At 46.8% G+C, this 27,462-nt stretch overlaps 1 protein-coding gene across 1 annotated transcript; it reads left to right on the top strand.

Moving 5' to 3' along the window:
* Positions 1 to 4,277: 4,277 nt before the first annotated feature.
* Positions 4,278 to 26,981, top strand: LOC121146369 (serine/arginine repetitive matrix protein 3-like; the record flags this gene model as incomplete). Its single annotated transcript, XM_040965748.1, has 5 exons — positions 4,278 to 4,310; positions 4,407 to 4,816; positions 16,370 to 16,459; positions 23,868 to 23,933; positions 26,481 to 26,981. Coding segments are annotated over 5 exons (1,100 nt in total), but the record flags the coding sequence as incomplete, so codon positions are not given.
* Between the last annotated feature and the right edge of the window lie 481 nt (positions 26,982 to 27,462).

Raw genomic sequence — 27,462 nt, 5'->3', positions numbered from 1 at the left:
ACTTCTCTGCTTCTGATCTGCTTCCTGTTCACCTACTCGCAGGAAAGATATTGGATAACAGCCCCAAGAGTTGGCTTTCTGCCACCCACAAGGGAGACCCAGATGGGAGTCCAGGCCACTGGCTTCAGTCTATAATAGCTCATCACTTGTTACTGTTTTGGCCTATAGATTCTCTCTCTCTCTGTCAGACTTTTTTCAAAGGTTTTTAAAATTTTTATTTCGAAGGCAGAGTTATAGAGAAGAGACAGAAAGAATCTGCCACTCGCTGGTTCACTCTCCAAATGGCTGCAATGGCCAGAGCTGAGACAATCTAAAGCTAGGAGCCAGGAGTCTCATCCACGTCTTCTAAATGGATGTGGGGGTCCAAGGCCTTGGATCACCCTCTGCTGCTTTCCCAGATTATCAGCAGAGCGCTGGATTAGAAATGAAGCAGCTGGAACTTGAATCAGTGCCCATACAGGGTGACAATGCCGAAGGTGGAAATTTAGCCTGCTGTGCGAACAGCGCTGACTCCAACTCAAAATGTTTAAAATCAGTAAAATGGATCTGCGCTGTCCATCTGACTTCTTACATTTGTCTCTTGTCCAGAACTTAAAAGAATAGGAAGTCGTTGCTGGAGCCTCTTGAAATGATTGCAATAACCATGGTAGGAAAAGTAGACATCGAAGTTGAGCAAAACCCAGGGATGTGGCCAGTGCCGTGAGAGAAAGAGCAAATCTGTAGTTGGCAAAGGAGACAGTGCACCAGCCAAGGAAGTCACGGGTAGACATTGGCCAAGACCACGTGACTGGGACACGTGGGATGCTGGGGAGGTGATCCTGCAGATGAAACTGGAGCTCCATGATGAGAACTAGGTCCCTGCCGCTGAATAGAGTCACCCCATCCACTCTGATGTAAGGTTGTGGGGCAAGAGCCAGTCAGGGGCCTCCTTTGTGCAGCTGGCATGGGGCTCAGGCGCAGGTGACTGGGCTGTGGCTGGGGATGTGGTAAGCCCAGCTATGGCCAGAAACCAAGGAAACAGACTGGTCCTGCTGGATTCTGCAATCAGGTATCTAAGGGCCTGGCACACGGTGCCTCTGCCCATGCTTGTCAAGGGGCAGTCCTGCTTTGCTGATGGAAACGACAAACTTGTGTCTCCTCGGGTTTTACAAATGATCAGCCTTAAAGGTCTTTCTGTAGAGCTCTTTCTAAAAAGATTTAAAAATTTTTTTTTTTTATTTGAAAGGCAGATTTACAGAAAAATGGAAACAGAGAGGAAGATCTTCCATCGTCTGGCTCACTCCCCAAATGGCCACAACAGCCAGAGCTGAGCTGATCTGAAGCCAGGAGTCTGAAACTTCTTTCAGGTCTCCCACGCATATGCAGGGTCCCCTTGCAAATCTGATGTTATCGAATTTTTGCTTTAAAAATTCCTTCCCCCCAATTCTTTCCCTCTCCCTCTTCTACAACTGCTCATTTCCTGAAATGAGCACAGAGGGGAGGGAAGTCACCATGCCTCACCCTGCTTCCAGGCAACAGCACCTGACTCCCCTCCACCCCACCACGCTGCTTTTGGCACAAGGTTGTCAGGTCACAGCGCGAGTCCACTTAGGCAGGAGTTTGGCTGCTGGTTAGTTGCAGAAATGCCGTTTGCAGAGCGCACCGAAGGGCAGGCTGCAGGGGACGACTCATCTCCTTGCACAGGAGTATTCCTGGGGTTGGCGTCAGTAAGCCACATGTGAGTCAGTGCTGGTCACCATGTGTCAGTGCTGGTGACCACGTGCAGAAGGCTGGCAGATGTCTCACTGGAGAATCTGATCCACCTGGGGACAGGTTGGCTGCAGCGTTTGGCTGCTTCCCTAACCAGTCCTGGCTTAGGTCAGTCGCTAAGTTGTCATAGATGGTGGTTGCAGACCATTATTAAAAGGCAAAGTTACAGAGAGAGGACACACACACACACACACACATCCCTTCCCTCTGCTGATTCACTTTCTAAATTGTCATGTCAGCTACAGCTGAACTGGTCTGAAGCCAGGAGCCAGGAGCTTCTTTTAGGTCTCCCATGTGGGTGCAGGGGTCCAAGTACTTGGGCCATCCTCCATTATTTTCCGATGCCATAAGCAGGGAGCTGCATTGAACATGAAACAGCTGGGAATAGAACCAGCACCCACGTGGGAGCTGATGGCGAGGCAGAGGATTACCACGCTAGACCACTGCGCTGACCCACGAGGATAATTTTTGTAGAGTAATTCTGAAATAAAACATGAGCCCACCCCTCACCCCGCCCCGTTAAAATACATGCACAGTATCTATTCAGAACCCTGCATGAGTGTCTGTGGTCATGGGTTCAAATCCATCAGCTTCAAGGGTTTCATGACCATGAGAATGAGACTCAATTTGAGAGACCAATGGGAAGGCCCAAAGACAGACACGTGTCCAGCAGGGTGACACTAGGTTTTCCTGGAGGTTGAATCTGGTGCAGCCAGTCCTCGGGTGTGTCCATTCCGGAAGCTGCTCAACTGGTGTGTTGGGTGATTGTCAGGGGAGAAGGCCTTTCCAAGCCCAGGATGCAGCTCGACCTGGACAAGGGGAGGGAGGGACTTTGGCTGCATGGAGGCTCCCCCACACTCCACACCCCTTTGCCCCATCTTCTTCCTGCCTCCATGGAACCACCCCAAAACAGCTCCCCTCCGAGAGATCTCAAGTGTGGAGCACTTGATTCTTCTCTCGGAATTGAGAAACAAACCTGATTCTGGTAACTATTGCTCAGTGACTTGAACTTTTGCCACCTGTTCTTAAAGGGGCCTTATGTCCAGAATTCCAGATAAAATAATAATTTAAAAAATTGTGTATTTATGGTAAACAAAGTTACATGGTGGTTGGGAATTTTTTTTTAATTTTCTAAAATTACAAGGGATACCTTAAAAAAATTACAGAAGACAGCAGAATTAAGTTTACAATTTCCTCTCTTCCTCCCCGTAGCTCCTAGCAACCAGTGTTGCTACCTGCAAAATCTTCCGTGTAATTTCCTGATAGTAAGTACCGCACCTGGACACGTGGGTGGGGCTAAGTGACTTGCACCACAGCGACAAGATTGGAGAGGTGGGGCAACTCTGCTTCAGGCAAAGCATGAAGAAGGCCAGAGTTCCTGGCCTGGGTGGAGAAGGCTGAGCCAAGCAAGGTCAAGGTCGAGCTGGGCAAGCTTCACAGGCAACCCAGCAGGTGGCCAGTGGGATGCTCAGAGGTAGAAAAGATGGGCAAGATTTATTTTATTTTTATTACAAAGTCAGATTTATTCTTTTTAATGGAAAGTCAGATTTATAGAGTGAAAGAGAGACAGAGAGAAAGATCTTCTATCCGCTGTTTCACTCCCCAAGGAGCCACAGTAGCCGGAGCCGAGTTGAGTAAAGCCAGGAGCCAGGAGCTTAGTCTAGGTCTCCCATGCAGGTGCAGGGTCCCAAGCCTTTGGGCAGTTCTCTACTGCTTTCCCAGGCCACAGGCAGGGAGCTGGGTGGGAAGTGGAGTAGCAGGGACAGAAACTGGCACCCACATAGTATCCTGTGTGTGCAAGGCGAGGACTTTAGCCACTAGGGTACTGCTCCAGGCCCATTGAGTTTTTTTAATATTATCTTATTTTTAAAGATTTATGTATCTTACTTGAAAGTCAGAGTTGCAGAGACAGAAAAGGAAAGACAGAGAGACAAGTCCTCCAGCTTTCCTAACTCCACAACAGTCAGAGCTGAGCTGATTCAAAGCTGGGTAGCAGGAGCTTCTTCCAATAGCCTGCCTGGGAGCAGAGGCCCAAGGCCTTGAGCCATCCTCCACTACTCTTCCAGTACATTAGCAGGGGGCTGGATTGAAAGCGGAGCAGGCAGAGGATTAGCAGGTTATGCCACTGTGCCAGTCTCAAGCGAAGATATTTGTAACAAAGCTATTTAGAATAAAATTCCGTTTATTGTATCCAGTGTAAACCATGCACAGCGTCCCCTCCGCAGGTGGTCGCGGGGGTGGTCAGGCTCCTAGGGCGCACAGCGCGCCGGGCCCCACTCGCCCCTTCCTGCACATTCCACGCGCTCCCCCCACGCCCCTTCCTGCACATTCCACGCGCTCCCCCCACGTCCCTTCCTGCACATTCCCACGCGCCCTCCCCGTCCCTTCCTGCAAAATCGCACGCGCTCCCCCGACTCGCTCCTTCCTGCACATTCCACGCGCTCCCCCACTCGCCCCTTCCTGCACATTCCACGCGCTCCCCCCACGGTGGGCCTGCCAGGCTGGCTGCGCTCGCCGCCCCTCCCCAGCCGACCCCTCGCCAGTGCCCACGCTGCAGGCAGGTGAGCATCCGTGCTGCGCTCGGACCTGTCTCCGAGAAGGCCCAGCACGCATGTGCCGCCGTCCACACGGGCCGTGTCCTCTCCGGCCTTCCGTAGGGCCGCCCGGCCGAGCTCCACGTAGACCGCGCAGGCGCCCTGGGCGCACCGTTCACCTGCTGCCGTCGTCGCCGCCGACGGGGCTGCATGGGGGGCCGAGGGCAGCCGCGGGCACCCGGAAGAAGGAGACGCGGCGGCGGCGACGCCGACACCCGCAGGGCGAGTGCGCCGATCCGCCCGCGAGCCCGGGGAGGAGGCGGCGGCGGCGAGGTCCGGCCCCCGCCGTCCCTGGTGTAGGGGAGAAGCCGAGGGCGCCGCGGCCGGCCCGGGACTTGCACGGGCTCTCGCCCCACTTGGGGTCTCGGACACGCAGAGGACCCCCCCACCCGCGCTGCGCCATGTTCAAGAAACTGAAGCAGAAGATCAGCGAGGAGCAGCAGCAGCTGCAGCAGGCGCTGGCTCCCACTCAGGTTCGGTGGCCCTGGGTTGTTGGCGTCCCCGGTGTCCGGATAACCCCCAGAGCAGGCCCCGCAGGGGAGCCGGGGAGGGAAGGAGGGATGCTGGGTGGTCTCCCGCGACCTCCGATCTCCGGCCTCCCTTCCAGAGCGTGGACCGAGCTGGGATCTCTGTGACCCCTGACCCGGCTTCTCCCCAACCCCAGAAGGAGGGTCCTGGAAGGAGTGGCAGGAGCCCTCGTGCCATCTGACCTTTGATGGTGACCCGAGGATGGGTGCCAGGGCCTCCTTCCTACCCTGGCGTGATTCCTGACCCCCAACCCTGGAGGGAGGGCAGTCGGGGGTAGTTTCTGACCTGCATGACAGGCGTCTCCTCCTCAACTTGAGCTGGAGTGTCCACTGGCCGGGGTCCCAGAGGACTGTGAAATCACCATCCCCCTAACCCCCCACCTCCCGCCTCCAAACTCGGGTGCCGGGGGTGAGGGCCAGGCTGCTGGCTGGCAGGAGTGGTGGCGGCATGCCCGGTGTGCAGAGTGCCCGGGGCTGTCACGAGTCGGTGTCCCTTGGCACAACTTGAGCTGAACGTTGTGAGAGCGGCCGGCCTGGTGCCTGTCCTCAGGCTTTGCCTCTGCCTGGTGCACAGTGAGTCTCAGATGTGTTTCCGGCAGAGGGGGGTGTGTTCTCAGTAGAGACAGTCCCCTAAGCCCTAAGCATGTTGCAAGCAGCGTGGGATCGCAAAGAGCGAGATTGACGGTTTCGGCTAGATTTCTTACCTTTTTCGGATCCCACCTGATGGAGCGAATCTCTCTTGAGTTTGGGGTTTTCTGGTTCTTGCCTACAGCTCCAGGAAAGGAGATTCTTTTTTCTTTATTTTAAAACAAACAAACAATCACTTAAGGAAGTGGCTGCAGTCTTTGAATGCTTTTATCTTTTGAAGTAGCTACCACACTGTGCGTATTCTGAAAATATAAACTGAATCTGTCTGCAGATTTTCAGCTCATGTGGAGTAGAGCTGTGCTCGACAAAGACGGGGTCCTGGTGGCTTGTTTATCCTGGGGGTCAGTGATGACGAAAGTGTAAACAGTGGAGGTTCTTTAAGGAACCAAGGCACCTTAGATGTCAGGTAGAGATGAAGACCGTGAGGGAATGGGCAGAGCAGTGAAGTTGAATCCTTTACGATTAGACATGCATACATCCTGCAGTTGTTGGTTCAGCCTTCCCTTTCTAGAAATTGTTCTGAGAAAAAGGAAGATGTATTGTGAATTTAACTGCATGGATTTCCCCCCACTCCCCTTTTCAGTGTTGTAATTGATGAAAAGCTAGCTACTATAAATGTTCCGTGCCGGAGAACTGGTTAAGTAAGTTCTATCAGGGACTTGGTAATTATGCAGCTGCAAAAAGAGGCCAGCGTTTATTAGTTCCTGACTGTATGCCTAACATTATTTTGCTTGGTGTCTTACGCAGACTATTCGATTTCACCTTGACCTCTGAGGCAGACACCACTTTATTCCTCTTGTACAGATAAAGGAGTGAGGCCCAGGAGACTTGTTAACTTGTCTAATTTTGCACGCTTAGTGTTGGAGTCCCCCCAAAAAGTGGCACACAGGAATATAATGTGTCATCCTATTTTGTAGGAAAAAAATATGTGTATAAGTATATTTGCATAGACCCATTGTGAAAATAGCTTCAGAAGGTTGTCACTGCAGCACTGGTGGGTGTTGACTGTGGTCTTCCTCAGTTTCAGCACTTAGGTTTTCTTTGTGAAATTGAATCGCTTTTATGAATTAACAAGGAGATTTTTCTTTTCCGAAGATTTATTTGTGTTACTTGAAAAGTCAAAGTTACAGAGGCAGAGGGAGACACAGAGAGAGAGAGATTCTGTCTCTTGTTCACTCCCCAGATGGCTGCAAAGACCAGAGCTGAGCTGATCCAAAAGTAGGACTCAGGAATCTCCCTTGTAGGTGCTGGAACCCAAGGACTTGGGCCATCCTCTGTTGCTTTCCCGGGCCGTAAGCTGGGTGCTAGATCAGAAGTGGAGCATCCGGGACGTGATGCTGGTACTGGGAAGCACAAGGCTAGGCTTATGTACCACCATGGCAAACTCCTAAAGGGGTTGTGTTTTAGCAATAGTGATAGTAAAGCCTGTTGCAAGCTAAGATGTTCTAACTTAAAGCTTTTGCTGAGGCAGTGCGTGTGGATCAAAGAAATCACTTGTGTGTATAAGATTTACAGCATTTCTTTTAGGTGATATATATATATTTATCCTGAACTTGAAAAGGAAATGTTATAGATCAACTACTGAAAGAAATTTGATTCTCTTCGGTTCCAGATCGTTAGTATTTGGACTCTTCCAGGAATGAGGAGTTTTGGATTATTGTCAGAGTTCAAAACAAAATAAAGATACATGCCTTTTACCAAATGCCCTGCATATCCTGTGTTCCTAAGCAAAGGGTCTTTGATTAGTCCACTATTTTCTGGATGACTCAAGGTCGGACATTTTGAGTACAAATCATGAATATTTATTTGAAAAGGCAAAGTTAGAGGACAGAGATCTGTCTTATTACCTGGCGTATTGGGAGACTGTTTTGAGAAAATTAGCCAAAGCTTTAGCAGAAGAGTGTCTGGGAGGGCTTCCATAGAGAGAGCTACACATTTCTCTTAAGAAATAAAGGCAATTTTTTGGTTTGTCGTAAAACAGGTGTTTTGGATATATTCCTAGGAGTGCTATTGCTGGGTCATATGGTATGCAGATTTTGAGTTGTTTGAGTGTTCTCCAGACTGATTTCCATAGAGGCTGTACCAATTTGCAGCTCCACCAACAGTGGAGTAGGGTTCCCTTTTCCCCGCATCCTCGCCAGCAAGCGTCGTTGGTGTTCTTGTTTATGTGGGCCAATCTTGCTGGTGTTAGGTGGTACCTCATCGATGTTTTAATTTGGATTTCCCTTATTGCTAGGGAGCTGGAACATTTTTTCATATGTTTGTTTGCCATTTGGACTTGTTCCTTTGTGAAATGTTTGCCCATTTCCCGTGCCCATTTCTTGAGTGGCTTGTTCGTTTTGGTTTTTTGGTTGTTTTGAAGTTCTTTGTATATCCTGGAAATTAGCCCCCTATCGCCTATATCGTGTGCAAAGATCTTCTCCCACTCTGTGGGTTGCTTTTTTACTTTGTTGATTGTTTCCCTTGCTGTACAGAAGCTTCTTAGTTTGATGAGGTCCCATTTGTTTATTTTGTTCTCAACTGCTATTGCTTTTGGTGTCCTTCTTAGAAAGTCGGAACCTACTCCTAGGTCTTGCAGGGTATTTCCTACATTTTCCTGCAAGAGTTTGACTATCATTGCAGCACAATCAGTAATTGCAAAAACATGGAAGCAACCGAAATGCCCATCAGCAGAAGATTGGATAAGAAAGCTTTGGTTCATCTGCTCCATGGAATACTACTCAGCTATTAAACAAAATGCAGTTCTTTGTGGCTAAATGGGCACAACTGGAAACTATAATGCTAAGGGAAATGAGTGAATCCCAAAAGATTAGATACCACATGTTTGCCTTGATTTAACCTGTAATTTTTGCATGGTTGTTTGTTATTTTTTGAACCTGTCATTGATACTGTCTCAACCCAGATGTTTCGAAGAATGGAACTTGCATTATTTTTAACATATTGTTTACCCAATACTATGTCAATTAATTCCATAACGTTGTATATTGATACTGAGGCCTTGTTGGGGCTTTTAACTGACCGGATCTTTACTCTGTTAGACCTATCTTCAGACCATAGAAGGTCTCCCCAAGAGGCCACTGAACTTATCTGGACAATAAGACGCTGAACTTTATGCTAGGCATGTGTTTGCAAGCAATGAATCCCAACTGAACTTGAACTATGGTTATGCAACAAGGTGGAGGAATCCACCATGGGGGGAGGGGAATGGGAGGGGTGGGAGGAATCCCCAGTGCCTATAAAACTGTACTACATAATACAATGTAAGCAACAATAAAAAAAAAAAAAAAGAAGAAATAAAGGCAATTTGGAGAGAATTTTGGTGGGAAATAATTAGGCATGTGCTATAAAGCCCCGATTCAGCTACTTTTGACTGCTTTTCATTCCTTGTTCTCCAAAGGACACCCATTTTCCTCCATTTAATTGTGTAGAAAAAGAATCTCCATTGACATGGTTAAATTTGCAGGACCCCCAATTCCTCTGGAAGTCCCTGCTGGTATCATGCTACCAAAAGTATCTTGAGCTCAATGAAGCTTATTTTTAGAATTAAAGCTTACATCTTTTTTTCATCTTTATCCTCTAAGAAAAATTTATTTTTGCGTTTCATTTGAAAGGCAGAGAGTAGGTGAGTGCTGTCTTCCGTCTGTGGGTTCATCGGGTTTCTGCAGCTGCCAGGGCTCTGGGCCAGGCCCAGCAGGAGCCTGCAACGCAGTCTGGGTGTTCCTCGTGCACTGCCGGGGACCAAGTGCTTGAGCCACCGTTGTCCGAAGATGCACATTAGCAGGAAGCTAGAGCAAAACTGGAGCCAGGGCTTGACTAGGGACCCTTGGGACGGGCTGTGGGTGTCCCAGGCAATAGCCTACCCGCTGAGCTAACCACCTGCCCCTGTGTCTAAGCTAATTCCACTTTTCCTTAGAAGCCATTACATTTATGGTATTCCAGGGAGATTTGATAACGTGTATATTGCGTAGTGTTTAAAATCACAGTAAACACATCTAACTTAAATATGGCTTCTTTATGGTGCATTCATTTTAGGTTTTATGCATTTAGGCAGGCAGGCAGAGGCTTTCTGTCTGCTGATTCAGTAATTGCTCACAGCACCTGGACCAAGGCTTTGGGCCATCCTCGCCTGGGAACTTTACTATCATTCTCTACAAGTATAACAAGTTCATCTTCTGAAGTATTTGACTCGTAAGTTAGGGATTCTCATTAGTTACGCATTCTTTGGGTGGGATTCAGCTTGCCATAACCAGAACCACCTTGCCGCCTATGTCACCCTGGAGGTCATCTCCAACCTTGGGTGGTAAACAAGGTCCTTAACATAGCCTGCCCTGCCACTTGCAGTGTCTCTGAGGAATGTGAATGTCTCTTGAGAGTGTGCAGGTGCGTTCCACGTAAGCTCGAGTCACCTGAGTTTCTCACGTTCTGTATCTCGTGCCACGTGATGTGGAGACCCACGTGTCTGGTAGTTATCTGTGACTCGTTTCTGTCCCTTAGTCTCCCCAGTGAGTTGTGTTTTGTGTAATCCTGAGTTGATCTGTTTCTTGCTTCTTCCTACCTTTTGTCTTGTTCATTCTCATACACTGGGTTTTTCTGAAACCTCTTAGATGAATGAATTTTTCTTTCTGGATAGAAACATTTCTTCTTCTGTCTTGATAGAAACATTTGGTTAATTTTATTAGCATGTACTGTATATGTATGATCCATATGAAATATGCTATTAATAATGTCTGAAGTGGTTAGACTTTCATTCTACTTTTCGTTCATTATCAGCAGTTGGAAGAGAAAGGGTGAGAAAGATTATCTTATAATCTAATTTTAATGTTTCTGGATATCTTGTGTATGTCATGTAAAGTGATTGTAATTTTTAACTAAAATTTAAAACAATTTTATTTCGATCAGAGTGTATCTTGATATAGTTTTAAGGGCCAAGTACTACTGAAAGGATTGTTAAAAAGTTGTGCAGAAAACTGTCGTGTGCCCCAATCCTCTGGTCCTGTTGTCTGTATTCTCAACATTACTTATTCCCCTGGTATTTAATTCTGTCAGTTGAAATAATAAGCTTTTATAGCTTTGCTGTTTGTTGATGTATGCATTTTAGACAGTGAGTATTTGTCTCCTGCTAAGGAAGATGACTTTTAAACTTTGCTCCATTGTTCCGCATTGGCAGTCTTGTGGTTGGGATGCATAAAGCTGTTCTTTTTTCTGAGTCTTTAGGGTCTTTCCCTATGTCTTTTTTTTGAAATTTCATGACACTTATGCTTTGATGTGGATTTCTTTCTTTCTTTTTCTTTTTAATTTATTTTCATTTCAAAAGTTGATTAACAGAAAGAGGGAGAGACACAGAAAAATCTTTCATCTGTTGGTTCACTCCCCAGATGGCTGTAACAGCTGGAGTTGATCTGATCTGGATCCAGAAACCTCCCCACCTCCAGGTGGGGGTCAGGGTCCCAGGGCTTTGGGCCATCCTCCCCTGCTCTCCCAGGCCGTCAGCAGGGAGCTGGACAGGAAGTGGAGCGGCTGGGACACTAACTCCTATGGTCAGAGTGGAGCCAAGGTCATATGGGATGCCGGTGCTTGTAGGTGGGGCCACAGTGCTGGCCCTGGTGTCTCTGTCCTTGTGCACTGTGCTGGGAACTTGGTGGCCGTGTCGGGAGGGAGATGTCTATGCTTCAAGGAAACATGTAGGCAATCTATCTTTATTTCCCTCCCTCTTCTCTGCTGTCTTTCCCTCTGGAACTCCAGCAGCTTGGCGTTTGTACATGATGGATAGATTCTCTCTCTCTTTCTCTTTTTACCCTTTATCTTCTATATTTTTGTCCCATTTCAGAGCTGTTTTTTCGCTTCGGTCTTCCTTTGGATTTTTATATTTGATTGATTTACTTTAAAATTTCTCAGGGCTGTTCCTGCTGTCTTTTGCTTTTGTCATAGCATGGTTCTTGTTCTACATGTAAAATCTTTTACCTCTCTGAGAATACTAGATGTGTTTTCTTTTTCTCAAAGTTAGAGACACAGAGAGAGAGAGATTAAGAGAGAAAGAGATCAGGATGAAGACAGAAGCCAGGCACATACATCCCATATGGGTGCCAGCTCGAGTCTTGGTTGTTCCACTTCCTATCCAGCTCTTTGGTAGTGGCCTGGGAAAGCAGCAGCAGATGGCCCAAGTGCTTGGGCCCTTACACGCATGTGGGAGACCTGGAAGAAGCAGCTGGTTTCTGAGCGGCCCAGCTCTCAGGCTGTTGTAGCTGTTTGCAGAGTGAGTCAACAGCAGATGAAAGACCTCTTTGTCTTTCCTTCTCTCTGTCAACTCTGTATTTTTTAAATCTTAAAGAAAGTAGTTTATATCTAATTAAAAAAAAATACTACAGAGGTAGATGAAGGAATCAGAGGACCATGCATTGGAAGCAGGTGTTTGACATACCAGATGTTCCAGCATCACAACAGACGGAGCATCTGACCTGTACAGCTGTGCCATCGTATCCGGTTATGAGGCCTGAAGGTTTGACAACTTATTATGCAACATTAGAAAACTAATGTAGTCTTGGGAATAATAAACCCTGGATACCTTTTCCTTGGTCTATGATTGTTCACTATCCATCAAGACTATATCTAGATGTCAACCTTACCCTATCTGTCTGTCTGTCTATTTATCTATTTATTTATTTATTTATTTATTGGAAAGGTAGATTTACAGAGAGAAGGAAAGACAGGGAAAGATCTGCCATCTGTTGTTTCATTCCTCAAATGACCACAATGGCCAGAGCTGAGGTAATCTGAAGTTAGAAGCCAGGAGCTTACTGAGGGTCTCCCACACGGATGCAGGATTCCAGGGCTTTGGGGCCATTCTCCGCTGAACTCCTGGGCCACAAGCAGGGAGCTGGATGGGATGTAGAGAAGCTGGGACACGAACTGGTGCCCATATGAGATCTGGTGCTTGCCAGGGGGAGGATTTAGCCACTTGGCTACTGTGCTGGGCCCCATCCTTGCTCTTTTGGAATGATTTGCTGTATGCAGCCACAAGACCGTTGCACACACCGATTTCCCAGTGGAAATACTTGTCTCTCAAACCCATGACAATGACCTACCTTTCTTGCAAACCCTGTTAAATAAGCATGTGGTCTTCTGTTACAACTGCTTTCAAACACAACCAACCAAACAGGTGAGCAGGTCAGGTGCCATCATTCCCAATTTTTGGACAAGAAGATAAAAAACTCAGATTGCCGACTACAAGCTCTGAGTTGACACACAAGATGGTTATTTTTTTCATTTACAAAGCAGACAGAAACTTCCATCAGCTGTTTTCATTCCCTAGATGCCCACAATAGCCGGGGATGGGCCAAGCTGAAGCTGAACCTAGAATCTCGGTCTCCCACCTGGAGGGGAGCCGTCATCTGCAGCATCTCAGCATGCTCCCGGGACTCGAACTTGGGTACACAGAGATGGATGCAGGCTCCGGGCAGCCCCTTAGCTTACCGCAAGCTCTGTGGGGTCAACGGGCACTAAGTCAGTCTAGAGTGTCAGTCAGTATTTCTCGAGAAAGTCCAGGTCTATCTGGTTATCCTGGCAGGGGGCTGCATTTGCCCTATAGCTGCCCCAGACTGCACTTCTCTTCGTGATCCCCCTCAATAAACTATTCTTTAACTCCTCTCTCTTCAGTCCCTACATCCTCTGCCATCTGCAGCAGCTTTTCTTTTGCTGTGTTTTCCTGAAACAGTGACCATGCTGTTTTTTTCTACGTTGACTTGAGACTTGTGATGAGTCCTTATTTAAGTGGTGGGGAAGCATTAATTGTGAGCCTAGATGCAGGCCATCACATTTCTTGACAAATAGCTTAGGAGTCTGACTTCACAGATTTCTAATGGCTGGGAGGATTAGTGAGCTCAAATGTGGTTTGAAGAACCTAAGTTATTTCTTTTCTTCTTTTTTAATTGTTTGGGAGGCAGCTGGAAAGAGCACTGCTGTGTGCTGGTTCAGCTCCCAAATGCCCACAGGGGCCGGGGTGGAGGGTCAGCATCTGAGAGCCAGGAGCTCAATCCAGGTTTCACACATGCGTGGTAGGATCCCAGTTATTGGAGCCATTGCTGCTGTGTTCCAGGGTCTCCAGTAGCAAGCACTGAGCCGGGGATCAGACACAGACACTCCGCAGTGGCTGCGCCCCAGGCCACATGCTCCAGTACTCTCGGCTCTTCGTGCCGGGCCTTTTCCTTAGTGTGCCCTTTACTTGGAGTTGCAGAGGAGGAGCGGGAAGCCAGCAGGTCGGGCTGTTCCACGCGATGCTCCTTTTCTGAGGGCAGGGTGTTCTAGAACCTCTCGTTCCCCTGCGTGAGCTCCATCGTTTGCTTTTGTCTGTTTCTGGTGGCTCCTGGGTGTGCTCAGTGGCCGACTAGATTCGTGTGAAGCCAAGCTGAAGGATGTCATGCCAGCTTCGAAAATTTACAGTGGAATATGTTTCTCGCAGGATTGGGGGGTCGCTCTCTGGGGTAGCCCTTTCCTGACTTCCAGATCTTTGGATAGCTGAATTAATGATTCAAAGATTTCTTAATGTTGGAGTGACAGAGAGGTGGTCGGTCAAGAGATAGCTCCTTTATTCTGGTATTGCCTTTCTAATTACCTTCTAGTCTTCTATCCCCTCAGTAACCCTGTTCCTAGAGTTGACATGAAGCTGTGAAATCTGTCCTGATAAGCTCCTCCTGCTCAGAGTGACAACCTGGAGACACTTAACAACCTTGGACCTGCCTGATTGCAAGACTGTGGCTGTAGGTAGAAGGTTTATTGAATTTCTTGTGAATTAAAAAAAATTATTTATTTGGAAGGCAGAGTTACATGGAGAGAAAGTCTTGCATCCCCTGGTTCACTCCCCAAATGGCCACCACAGCTTGGGCTAGGCTAGGTTGAAGCCATGAACTAGGACGTTCACCCGAGTCTCCAGGTGGCTGCAGGGGTCCCAGGATTTAAGGCATCTTTCCCTGCTTTTTCTAGGCACCTTGGCAGTGAGTTGGATCCGGAGTGAAACAGCCAGGTGTCCAGTCAGCACCAGTATGGGATGCTGGTGTTAAAGTAGCAACTTCACCTGTTATACCACAGCACCAGTCCCTTCCGTTAATTTGAGTAAAAGTGATTTTAGACTTAGTCTGAAATTTCACTTAACAGTAGGCTTGGAATAAACACCGTCCAGCAACTACTTTCCCTTCCCAGTTTGAAAAGATGTATTTATTGGAACAGCAGATTTGCAGAGAGAAGGAGAGACAGAGAGATCTGTCCACTGTTTCACTCCCCAAGCGGCCGTAATGGCGGGAGCTGTACAAATCCAAAGCTGGGAGCCAGGAGTTTCTCCCAGGCCTCCCATATGGTTGCAGAGTCTCAAGGCTTTGGGCCACCCTCTACTTCTTTCCCATGTCACAAGCAGGGAGCTGGATGGGAAGTGAGGGAGAAGAGAAAAGAGAAAAGAGAGAAGAGAGAAAAGAGAAGAGAAGAGAAGAGAAGAGAAGAGAAGAGAAGAGAAGAGAAGAGAAAAAGAGGAGGAGAAGAGGAGGAGAGGATCTTCCCTAAGTGCTGGCTCATTCTTCAGATGCCTGCCACAGCCAGGGTGGGGCCCGTCATCAGTGAGAGGCTGGGTTAGAAATGGAGTAGGACCTGATTCCAGGCACTCCAGTTATGGGCTCTGAGCACCGGAAGTGGCAGCCTAATGCAGGAGAGCCTGAGCCCGGGGTCCCAGATACCGGCAAGGGCTGTGATTGGGCGGAGCTGAAGCTATGGACCAGGAACTCAATCCAGATCTCCTGTGTGTTGTGGCAAGAACCCAAATACTTCAGCTATCCGCCTTGCCTTAGTCCAGGAAGCTAGAATGCAGAATGCCCCCCTTCTCGTCCTATTGTTTTGTGTGTGTTAGAGTTCTCAGTTTTAGGATGAAACTCAGCCCATCTTGGTATGCAGAGAAGGAATTTGTTCAAGGCATTCTACAGATTACAGACGTCCCTTAAGGGGACAGTGTTTGGCTGATGGCTGCCTCCTGCCTCGCTTGGGGGTTGCCCTGGTAAGCATGGTGCAGCTGCCTGAGTCTACAGCAGCGTTGCTTCTCCTAAGGCTGCGGGAAGTTCTGTCTTCACGCTTGCCAGACGATGGACTGCATTTCTCCACGTCTGTTTTCTCATATTGCTTACTTATGACTCAGAGTCACACACGGGTGTGTCTGTCTGAAGGAGCTTGGGTAAGCCCAGATACAGTGACTGGGTTAGTAAGTTTTCTAAGTTCTCACCAGTGGACTTATTGGAGCACTTTATAGAAAAGACGTTGGTCATGAAACTTTTGTGATCAGAGATTGTAGAAATAGACTGCCTTTTTTTGTTTAGTGTTCAAATAAACTTTTAAATCTTTAGAGTAAGTGTGAGGTAGGGATCTGATGTGTCTCTCCCCCCGTGGTATTACATCTGCTGTGAACTAAGTGTGTCATCGTGTGTTTGCATGTGTGTGGTGAGCTCTCACCCCAGAGCAGTGTGTGTGCAGCTTGGGCAGATCCAGGGATAGTACAGAGAAGGCTAGAGCACTTGGCCTCAGTTTCCCTAAAATCATCCTTATTTTGTTACCATCACAATTATTTCATAAGTGAAGAGACATGGCTTTCAAAAAATTAGCTAGGATCACAGTTCTGGTGGATGGCAGAGTCAGGCCAAGGGCAGAGTAAGTATCCAGGTCTTGCAGCTGGTCCATAGAACCGTTCTCCTTTACTCTTTGTCCTGTGTCTGCTCTTTGCATTTCATTGAGTCACGGAGCTTGACCCGGACTAGGAAGTACCCTGTCCATAGTGCACTTGGTAATGTCAGTCCTTCTAATCTGTGCAATAACTCTTCACTCTAGGCTCCCTCTGGTTCTTCAACACCAACAAGCACCAGGACCAGGACCTCCTCATTTACAGAGCAGCTTGATGAAGGCACACCCAATAGAGAGGTAAGCTCGAAATTTCTGCTTAAAAATCCCCCTCAGAAGAAGTGGAATTGTTCTGGAATGTAGTGTAACGCTGCTGCTGATCAAATGGGCAGTGATTTTGATAGGCCAATTATGTAATTCCTACATACTGTTTCTATTAATTATGTGATTAGTTCTAAGTTCTTTGAAGGAGTAATATATCCTGCATTTAGCATTTAAAACTTTCAGAATAATTTAATAACAATTTGTTTAATGTATCATCTTATGGGGGAAAGTCCTGCATTTTCAGACTGGTGAGTGAAAAACTGAGGAGTCCCATCACTGCTTCCGTGTAGCTAGGAGCTGGCACCGAAATTCTTTTTTTTTTTTAAACCTCATTTCTTCCCTGTGATGTATAACCCAGGTATACCAGAGGAGGGTACCATGTAAGTGCATAGGTTGATGACTTGTCATGAAGTGGATTCCTGTGTTCCAACCATCCAGGTCAGGAAAAGGGGCACCACTGGAAATTCAGTGCTCCCTTCCCTCTCCCAGCGGGAGCACCACCATCCTGGAATGGGGTAGTATTTGCCTCTTGCCTTCCTCGATGGACACGTTGGCTTGTCCCCAGTGCTTGGCTGCTCTGCGTTTCTTCTGGTTCCTGTTGGTTGTGTGCTGGCTCAGAGGAAGGAGCTGCTCTGCCCGCTTGGAAGGAGCTGCAGCCATGGTTCCCCAGGGTGGTTCTAGAGATTTTCCTCCCCGCAAGGACTTGATGCAAGTTGCTCCTGCGCCCTGGCATTTATAGTTTTTTCTTTTTTAAATCTCAATGTTCTGGTAATGTGCTGTGGCCTTTGTGCTCTAACTTGTATTTCTCTGAAGATTAGTAAGATTGGGCATTGTTCACTTGTTCATTGATCACTGATTCATCCTTTTACAAAAGGCTATGCTAAGTGCCTTGCCCTTTTCTTCTTTTGGGTTAACTTTTTCTCATTAATTTGTATGAGTTCTTTTTATATAACATGGCTATAAGTTTTTCCGGGATCTGTATCTTGCAAATGTATTCTTTCATTCTGGTTTGTCTTTCATTATCTTAATGGTATTCCTTGATGAGCCAAAAATTCTTAGTTTTAAGATTTTTTTTCCAGTATATCAATATTTTATTTTATGGCCAGTGTTCTTTGCTGTTGTTGTGGTGGGGGTTGGGGAGTAACCCGCAGTAGGTTTTTGCCTGGCACGAAGAGGCCTGTGTCCTGTGTCTGAATGCCCGGCTGCAGTGCCTGGCTTGCTTCTGACGGTAGCTTCTGCTCATGTCCATCCTGGGAGCAGAGGTGGTGGGTCCAGTGATTGGATTCCACCCGTGCTCATGAGAAATCTGGCTTGAGTTCACAGCTCTCAGCCTCAGCCCCAGCTGAGGCCACTGCAGGCACTTGTGGAGTGAAGTGGTACATAGGGGCTCTGTGTCTCTGCCTTTCCAATACATGGATGAAGGCCTTTAAAAGAATCATTTTCTGACACTGAGAAGGTTGTCCTGTATTGTTTTGCTTTTTGCACTTAGATGGATGTATGTATACCCCACCCGGAAATGATCCCTCGGGATGGTGTGAGGGGTCAGGGTTCACGTCCTGTTGTTTGTCTGTGCGATGTCAGATCTTTCTGCACACTGCTTTTTTTGTGCTTGTACAGAAATCAGCAGTTCATCTGTGAGTAGCTTTGTTTCTGAGCTCTGCATCTGCTCCTTTGTTGCTGCGTTGTTCACTTTGATTTGGTATTGTAAGTCTTTTCTTTTTGATACTTATTTATTTTTATTTGAAAGGCAGATTTGTAGAGAGGAGAGAGACAGACCAGTCTTTATTCCACTGGTTCACTCCCCACATGGCCACAATAGTTGAAGCTGAGCTGATCTGAAGCCAGGATGTTCTCTGGATCTCACCTGTGGGTTCAGGATCCCAAGACCTTGGACCATCCTCCACTGCTTTCCCAGGCCACGAGCAGGGAGCAGCTGGGACCTGAACTGGTGTCCATAAGGAATGCTGGCATTGCAGGTGGAGGATTAGCCTGATAAGCCACCATTGCTGGCCCCCAGCACGATGAGTCTTAATATCATTTTCATCTTCCATTAATTCTTGTAGGTCATGTAGATCTTGTAGTCATGGCTTTCTACTCTGCTCTTGTTGAATGTCTTGGTTGTTCTTTCTCCTTTTTCATGTAATTCCATGTAAGTTTTTAATCATATTGCTATTCCCTTCTGTCCTTTCTTTGCCGAATGTTTTTTATGATGAGGCAACTTTGAATTTTGTCTGTTATGTCCTCTGTGTCTGTTGATATGTGTATGGTGTTTGAATTCTTATTCTGTTAAATATGGTGTGTCACATTAAAGGATTTTCAGATGTTAATCTTTCATTACAGTAGTAAATCCTACTTAATCATGATATATAATCTCTTTCTGTTCTTTTTTTTTTAAGTTTATTAATTTAAAAAACAGTTACAGAGAGATAGAGGGAGAGATAGCGATAAAGAGAGATTCCACCTGCTGGTTCACTCCCCAAGTGGCTGCCAAGACTGGGCATGGGCCAGGCCAAAGCCAGGACCAGGGGCTTTCTGCAGGCTCAAACCATCACCACCATCAAAGCTATGGACTGTCCATCACCTCCCCGAGTTCCCCCACTCTGTTGGCATCATTGTTACCATTATATTATCGTGGTAAGAACACGTAGAAGATCTTGCTTCCTTGAAAGTGTGAGATGTCTGTTATGCCCCGTTAGCCATAGAAACGACACCGTGTGGAATAGCTCGAGAATTTATTCATGTTGCGTGTTTAACTCAACTGCATTTCTGATCTCCCCCCACCACCCCCCCCACCCCGGCAGCTTGCTGTTGCTGCTGGGGGCAGGGAGGGGGTGGGCGAGTGAGGGCCCTTCCGGTGTTAGGCGTGCTGTGCGACGAGAACACTTTGCAACGTGCCATGATGATTTGTTTTTCGTCTTGTGTTTTGTTTTGGATTGCCCTGAATGAGACAGCTACTAGCCGGGATGATAGCAGAGCCTGCTTTTCTCTCTGAATACACTATCTTTGCTTTGGATTCCTCCAAAGAGCCTAAACCCCAGAGTGGCCGTGTGGTGAGTCCTCCCGCCGCTTTCTGCATCCCCTTTGGCGGGATGCAACACCTGCCGCCCGTCACTCACCTTCTCGTGAAGCACCTGCAGTGTGTGTTTGCTAATAACACTTTTCTAAGAAATCAGAGGGTGAATTGCTGGACTCTGATGGCTGTTGTGCTTCCTCGTAGCTTTTTAACAGCGATGAAATAACACCTACTAAATCGCTAGGGGCCACCTTCTCTTGGGCTAACCTGTTTTCTCCCAAGGGAGGATATTTTGAAGTCTGACTCACATTTTGAGGGGGAATTTGTTGTTACACACATTTGTAATTAAAGCACATTAAATAGATGGAGTTTACAATCGAAAATAACTGCATCGTGTTTTGTGTCTGTTGCATCAGTTTTGTGTCCATTGAATTTCTGAAAGGAAACAGCTACCATTGTTTCTCCGCTGACTGAATTCACATGATTTTGAATCTTGTGTATAATTTCATTAAAGTATCTGAGAAGTCCATGCTTTGGCAGGTTAAACTTTAGAGCAATTCACCCACTAAAAATGGCTTTTAGTGTTAGATTGGGTACTGACTGAAGCGGGATTTAGATCTTCTGAAAAATGAGAAAACGTTTCTGTACCAAACCCGCGTAGCCGGATAAAACTCGGTATGCAAATGGCCACAAGCAACCTTACATTACATTCTAAATCTAACTTTAGGAAGGAAACTTCTCAGGGTGAGACTGAGATTACATCCGGGTCTGCCAAGTGGGTGCAGGAGGCCCGGGACTCACGCCCTCCTCTGCCCAGTCTCAATTCTGTTTTTTTAAAAGATTATTTTAAAATTTTTTATTGGAAAGTCAGATTTACAGAAAGGAGGAGAGACAGAGAGGAAGATCTTCTGTCCACTGCTTCACCCCCCAAGTGGCCATAGTGGCTGGAGCTTAGCCGATCCTAAGCCAGGAGCCAGGAGCTTCTTCCAGATCTCTCAAGCTGGTGCAGGGTCTCAAGGCTTTGGGTTGTCCTAGACTGCTTTCCCAGGCCACAAGCAGGGAGCTGAATGGGAAGCAGGACCACTAGGATTAGAGCACCTATGGGATCCCAGCATGTGCAAGGTGAGGACTTTAACCGCAAGGCTACTGTGCTGGGCCCTGTGTTTTTTTTTTTTTTTTTTAGGCATCTCTTTACCCCAAATTCTAAAACCTGTGTTGTCATTCCTTAGTGCTTTGCAGTCAATAAAATAATTGAAAGATGGAAAAAAAATGTAATTGAGAACAAACCTGGCAAGAAATTTGTGTTTTTAAGTGAAATACACTGTCATGTGTACTATTTAAATGCTTCCAAAGGATTTCCCGCAATTGAAGAATTTCCTCCAGCAGAAAACATTGGTGACTTGAGTGTTGGTGTGTGTTGAGTTGGTTCTTCAGACTTCTGTCTGGAGGAAGGCCTTGAGAAAGAAGGGACTAGAGAGGATTTCTTGTGCACTCACAGGTGAAGCGTTAGGTCCTGGGGACTGGCATGCAGATGTAGGACTTTGTGCTCTGCAAGATCCTAGTTTAAAGTGGAGACCCGTGTGTGAGCGTGCCCTGGTGGTGCAGAGGCGTGAAAAAGCGACAGGCACAAGGATGTGATGGCTTCACTCCAGGCAAGCCACAGACAGCTCCCTGCAGGTGGAACAGTGCAACGGGCGTTTGCCAGGCCGCAAGTTGAGACCACATTACAGGCCGTGACAAAATCTCACTTTGCTTCTCGAAATGCCTGGTTTCGATTTAGAGGGCAAACTAAGCCAGGACTCTCCTTAGCTGTCCTGCCTTTTCTTAAATCAGGGTTGGGGGACATTCAGCACGAGGGCCTGGAAGGCTCAGGAAGTCGTCGAGTCTGGCTCTGCTAGTGCGACCACGGGCAAGCTTAATATACCTACAGTGAACTAATTTTTTTTTTAAAGATTTATTTTATTTTTATTGGAAAGGCGGATATACAGAGAGGAGAGACAGAGAGGAGAGGAAGATCTTCTGTGCAATGATTCACTCCCCAAGTGAGCGCAATGGCCGATGCTATGCCAATCCGAAGCCAGGAGCCTCTTCTGGGTCTCCCGCGTGGGTGCAGGGTCCCAAGGCTTTGGGCCGTCCTCGACTGCTTTCCCAGGCCACAGGCAGGGAGCTGGATGGGAAAGTGGGGCTGCCGAGATTAGAATGCGCCCATATGGGATTCCGGGCGTGCAAGGTGAGGACCTTAACCACTGTGCCACCATTGCGCCGGGCCCATGCACTAATTTTTAAGTTGATAATTTTGTATAACCTGCAGATAAGGTTGTAAGTATCCCAGTGGCGCTTGGCATATTAAAGGTCGCCCACCTGATTTGATTTGTATCGCATAGTAGTACAAGTTGAAATACATATGCAGAGAGGGGACATTTTCGAATGTTGGGCTATATGTTTCCGATGATGGTGGACTGGCTTGTGGAGATCACCATCATGTTTTGTGTCATTTACTTTAGACAGAGTGTAGACTCTCCCTCTTGCCATTCTTCCTGCTTATTCACATGTGTTAGGAAGTCCTTCATGTTCTTTGTCCATAATTTACGTGTTCGTATACTGACTGGCTGGGAGAATTGTTGAGCCCTGTAGAATATATTTTGGATTGTATAGTGTTTAGGATTATGTTGTGACACTGCACAGGTACGGGTGATATTCCTTGTGACCCACTGAAAATTCTTCAAATGGCAGAGAACAAAACGGGAAAAGTTTCTCCCTGTGTTCTCTCAAGCCTTCTTTCCCGTGTGACTTTAAGGAAAGTCTTAGACTGATACAATTCGACTCATGCTTCTCTTGAAAAGAAGGTGTTTTTTTTTTTTTTATTAAGAAAAAATTGAAATACATTACAAAAGTGGAAACAGGAGTGACAGTAGAGCAAAACTTGCCCCTGTCCCCTTATCGTGATCTCCGGGCAGCAGTTGGCTCCCGGCCCTGCGCACCTGCCACGCGCTCTCCTTTCTGATTGCACCGCCAGAGCCCTCCCCACGCGGGCAGCCCACGCCCTTGGTGTTTGAAGCAGATTTTACAAATCCTGTCCCGTTCCCTAGTGCTTCGGTTAGTATTTAAATGATAGACTAGCATCATGTAGACATCTTATGTATATCATAGCGCAGTAGTTTGTGTCAAATACATCAGAGTTCAGGAACCGGAGATGCGCTTTGTAGAGCTCTGTGCCATCTGTGTGGCTATGGAAGAGTCAGGCCAGATCAGAGTGGGGAGAAGCGTGCCAGGGAGGCTGCCAAGCTGCCGAGCAAGGTGGCCAGAGCTGTCTTTGTCGCCATGCCTGTAAAACATGGAGGTATTTTATCATGAGCTGTTTCTAAAGCTCTCACCATAGCTTGATGATTAGTTCTATACATCATGATTGTAGTGTAGAATTTTGAATCTTAAGGAATTTCATTCCTTACCACGAACCATGAACATTCTAACCAGTAGGATGGTGCTTATCTTGGGTATTTGCCTTATCAACTGAGGAAAGCAAACAGGTTTCAACTTGGGAGAAGTTTTACGTTAGAAGCTTTTCTGATACTGTCCCAACAGTTTCATTTAGATTGCTGTCCTCAAATGAATGTGGCAGTTTCATTACTTATTATTATTTTAAAAAATATTTATTTATTTTTATTGCAAAGTCAGATATACAGAGAGGAGGAGAGGCAGACAGGAAGATCCTCCATCTGCTGATTGTAGTCTCCAAGTGACTACAATGGCTGGAGTTTTGCCCATCTGAAGCCAGGAGCTTCTTTCTGGTCTCCCATATGGGTGCAGGGTCCCAAGGCTTTGGGTCGTTCTTGACTGCTTTCCCAGGCCACAAACAGGCAGCTGGATGGGAATGGAGCTGTCGGGATTAGAACCGGCACCCATATGGGATCCCAGAATGTTCAAGGTGAGGACTTGAGCAGCTAGGCTACTGCACTGGGCCTGGTTTCATTACTTATTATCAAGATATTCCTTATTGGTTAACCAAATAAATTTGTTATTTTAGGGAATAATTGAGATTACTTCTTTTTCAAGATAGGTTTTTTACTTAAATTTTGCTAATGAGTGTCTGGTATTGGATTTTGTATGGGAGAGAAAAATTAGAGATGGGCTGTGTGATTAGCTTGAAATAATTTTTGTTACTAATCTCTGCTATTTAGTTATAAATATAGTAAATTGAGTTTTCTAAAATACTCACCATACTAGTCTTGCCTTGCATGAAAATATTAATAAATGAACAATTACTAATTTTGTTTAATAGATAAATGTGTCCAGTGAGTCTTGATACTTGGATTTTGCTTTTGTTGCAGGCTGGTGTTCTATTCCTCTTCCTTATTTCTTTTGTTTCCTTAGAATGCGTCTGCCTACGCCAGGAGCTCTTCTGACAGTGTTAATGGAAGTGAGCCAACCATTCATCAGGTCTGTTCCTAATTTTTTTTAAATGCAATTCAGGATATTGGTCAATCTGTATTTGTATAAGTATTTGAATCTCCATTGAAACTGTAGTGTTCAGACATGTGAAATAATATGTATTGCCAATGAAACTGTGTTTCTTGTTTCCTGGAAAAAGTTTAATCTGGATTTAATATCCACTTATTTCTCGTTTTAAAATTTAAGGGAAATAAAGTAAATGCATTAACAAAAATGAAATCTGACCTTATAGGTTTTTTAAAGAATATTTATTTAGTTTTATTGGAAATGCAGATTTACAGAGAAAAGGAGAGAGAGAAAACTCTTCCATCTGCTGGTTCACTCCCCACGTGGCTACAGTGGTTGGGGGGCAGAGCTAATCCAGAGCCAGGAGTCAGGAGCCAGGAGCTTGCTTCGTATGGGTCTCCCACGCAGGTGCAGGGTCCCAAGGCTTTGGGCCGTCCTCTACTGTTTTCTGTTGGCAACGCCCGCGTCGCCACGTATCCCGAGTCGTGCACCACGTATTCCGAGTCGAGCGGAGGGACTAGGGTTATGAGACAGACAACAGACAACACACAGACACAGTGGGTCATTCCTGTGAGGAGAATGCCATTTATTTGAAGTCAAGCTGCATCTTTTATAGTCTGCTTGGCCCCTCCCAGGATCCTCCCAATGGTCAAGCCACACCTAAGCTCCCCCAAGGACATGCAACAAGGGGAAGCAGGAAGGAAGGAGATTGCTAAGCCACACCTAAGCTCCCCCAAGGACATGCAACAAGGGGAAGCAGGAAGGAGGGAACTTGCCAGAGAAGCCGGGGGCTGAGTGCATCAGGCCAAGATTGCCCATTCTGTTACACCTTGAGAAAGAAGTTAAGCTGTGGTGTTAACCCTTGGGAGACCGGGGCCTACAGTTTTCCCAGGGCACAAGCAGGGAGCTGGGTGGGAAGGAGCAGCTGGGACATGAACCAGCGCCCACATGCCATTCTGGCACATGCAAGGCAAGGATGTAGCCACTGAGCTATCACACAGGGCCCTGACTTTACAGTTTCAAGAAATCATAGTGACAGCCATGCTAGAAACATGTTGAGTCATATCATCTGGAAGGAAGATTTTAAAAGAAATACAATTTCTTTCTGAAAATTAATTTGTTGGCTAGAGCGAGAGAGCACCCCTATGTGCTGCTGTAGTTTCCGATGCACACAGTGGGTGGAACTGGGCTGAGCCTGAGTGCAGCCAGAACCTTAATCCAGGTCTCTGTGTTTGAGTGTGGTCTGTCAGCACAGTGCCAGGGTCCGCCTTATATATAAATGAATATACAAATGAGAAGAAAAATAATCCCAATCCTACTCAGGAGTACCTGCATTAACTTTGGTGTTTATCCTTCATGTTTTGCTTCCGAAGGCTTTGTACAAGCATATACATACATTGAAAAATAATGTGCTTTGGGGCCCAGTGTGATAACCTAGCTGCTCAAGTCCTTGCCTTGCACATGCTGGGATCCCATATGGGTGCCGGTTCTAATTCCGGCAGCTCCATTTTCCATCCAGCTGCCTGTTTGTGGTCTGGAAAAGCAGTCGAGGGCAGCCCAAAGCCTTGGGACCCTGCACCCATGTGGGAGACCTGGAGGAGTCTCTGGGCGCATGGCTGCAGATCCGCACAGCTCCAGCTGTTGTGGCCGCTTGGGGAGTGAATCAACAGAGGGAAGATCTTCCTGTCTGTCTCTCCTCCTCTCTGTATATCTGACTTTGTAATAAAAAGAAATAAATCTTTAAAAAAAAGATAATACGTTTTAAGTCAAAATGAATTCACAGTATACACATTCTTTTATATCCAGATTGTTTGCCATTGTCTACTGTGTCTTGAGGTTCTTTCCGTGAGTGTCTAAGGTGTCTTGTAGTGATTGGACATTTGTATTCTATCTGGGATTTACTGTTGTATGGAACCGTAATGAATTTGTTGGTGTGTGAAGGCTGTAGACCATTTTGGCCAATCTTTACTCTCAACAGCTATTAACGGGTTAGGATGGTTAACCCATACTATCATTAATGTCGCTTAGAAATATCTTTAAACCTCTATAAGTGTGTGTTTGATTTTTAGAAGTCTACGCTGAAGAGCATCTTTTTGTTTCTTCACAATCTTTGCCCGCTTGTGACTCCATCTCCCCTGAGCATCTCACTCCTGGGGTCTTTGAGACAGTCGACCCCATTGTGGGAGCCTGCCAAGGTGCACACCTGTGTTTTACATACTTGGTATGCACTGGCAGCAAACATGGTGCATCCAAATGGCCACTGCCTTCAAGGAGAGCATCGTTCAGGTGACACCCTCTCAACACTCCCATGAGATCAGGGCCAGAGCGACTTAGTCAAGGTCATGCTACTGGCTGCCAGAGCTGGGAGCCGCACCCCCGGCCTCTGATGCCTACTCCCGCACTGTTTCAGAAAGCAGTGTGTTACATACAATGCCGTGTATGTAGCGTGGATCTCCTAGTGTGGCTGGGGGTGGTGGAGATGACGTGTGTGCACTTGAACCCTCATGCTCCTTTTGGTTTTGGTTGCAGTCAGGTGACACGCAGTCTTTTGCACAGAAGCTCCAGCTCCGGGTGCCTTCCATGGAGTCTCTGTTTCGAAGTCCAATCAAGGAATCTCTGTTCCGGTCTTCTTCCAAAGAGTCTTTGGTGCGAACCTCGTCCAGGGAGTCCTTGAATCGGCTTGAGCTGGACAGCTCCCCTGCTGCCTTTGACCCGCCCTCTGACATGGAGAGTGAGGCCGAGGACGCCCTTGGCGGTTCGGACAGTCTCAACAAAGAACAGTTGATTCAGCGCTTACGAAGGATGGAACGAAGCTTGAGCAGCTACAGAGGAAAGTATTCGGAGGTACGGGCAGAGCCTTCTGTTCCCAGTAGACAGAGTGCTGAGCACATCAGAGTTGGATGCCACTCATCCAAAGCCTTCGCTCCTGTCCTGTTCTCGCCTTCCTGTGACATCACTTCTTTTAGCCGTGTGCTTATTCAGCTAAACTGGACTGCCCAGGTCCTGTGCTCAGTTGGTACCGGTAGGTAGTGTGTGGCAGTGTCTTGTTGAAGACCCGCAGGTGCAGGGGCCCTTCTGCAAGACGGCCAGCGAATGTTTGGAGAAGGTTCCTGTTCCTACATTTTGGTTACCACATTCTGTGTCCCTTTCTTTTCACACTTCTCTTCAAGGTCCTGTGACCACCCAGTGTCAAGTTCATTCTCTTTTCCTCCTCACACGCCCACCCTTGCTCATCTCTGAGGACCATGGCTTCAGAAGCCAGCCACCGCATACCCACCAGGATTTACCTTAGTTATGCTTTAGGTTGTCTGTGGAACTTTAGATTGGCTCATTCTCATTGTGCCTGCATTGATGTTTTTGCCTTGTATGAATCTCCTTTAATTAAAAAAACTATATAATTTGTGTAAGTGGATAAAGCTGCTGCCTGTGATGCAAAACATCCTGTATGTACGCGAGTTCAAATCCAGGCTGCTCCACCTCCAGACCAGCTCCCTGCTAGTGTCCTGGGAAA

This window comes from Ochotona curzoniae, unplaced genomic scaffold, assembly GCF_017591425.1.
Source record: "Ochotona curzoniae isolate NIBS_2020 unplaced genomic scaffold, NIBS_Ocur_1.0 contig_1303, whole genome shotgun sequence".
In the NCBI taxonomy this organism is placed as follows: domain Eukaryota; kingdom Metazoa; phylum Chordata; class Mammalia; order Lagomorpha; family Ochotonidae; genus Ochotona; species Ochotona curzoniae.
This window is presented reverse-complemented; position numbering and strand designations above follow the sequence as displayed.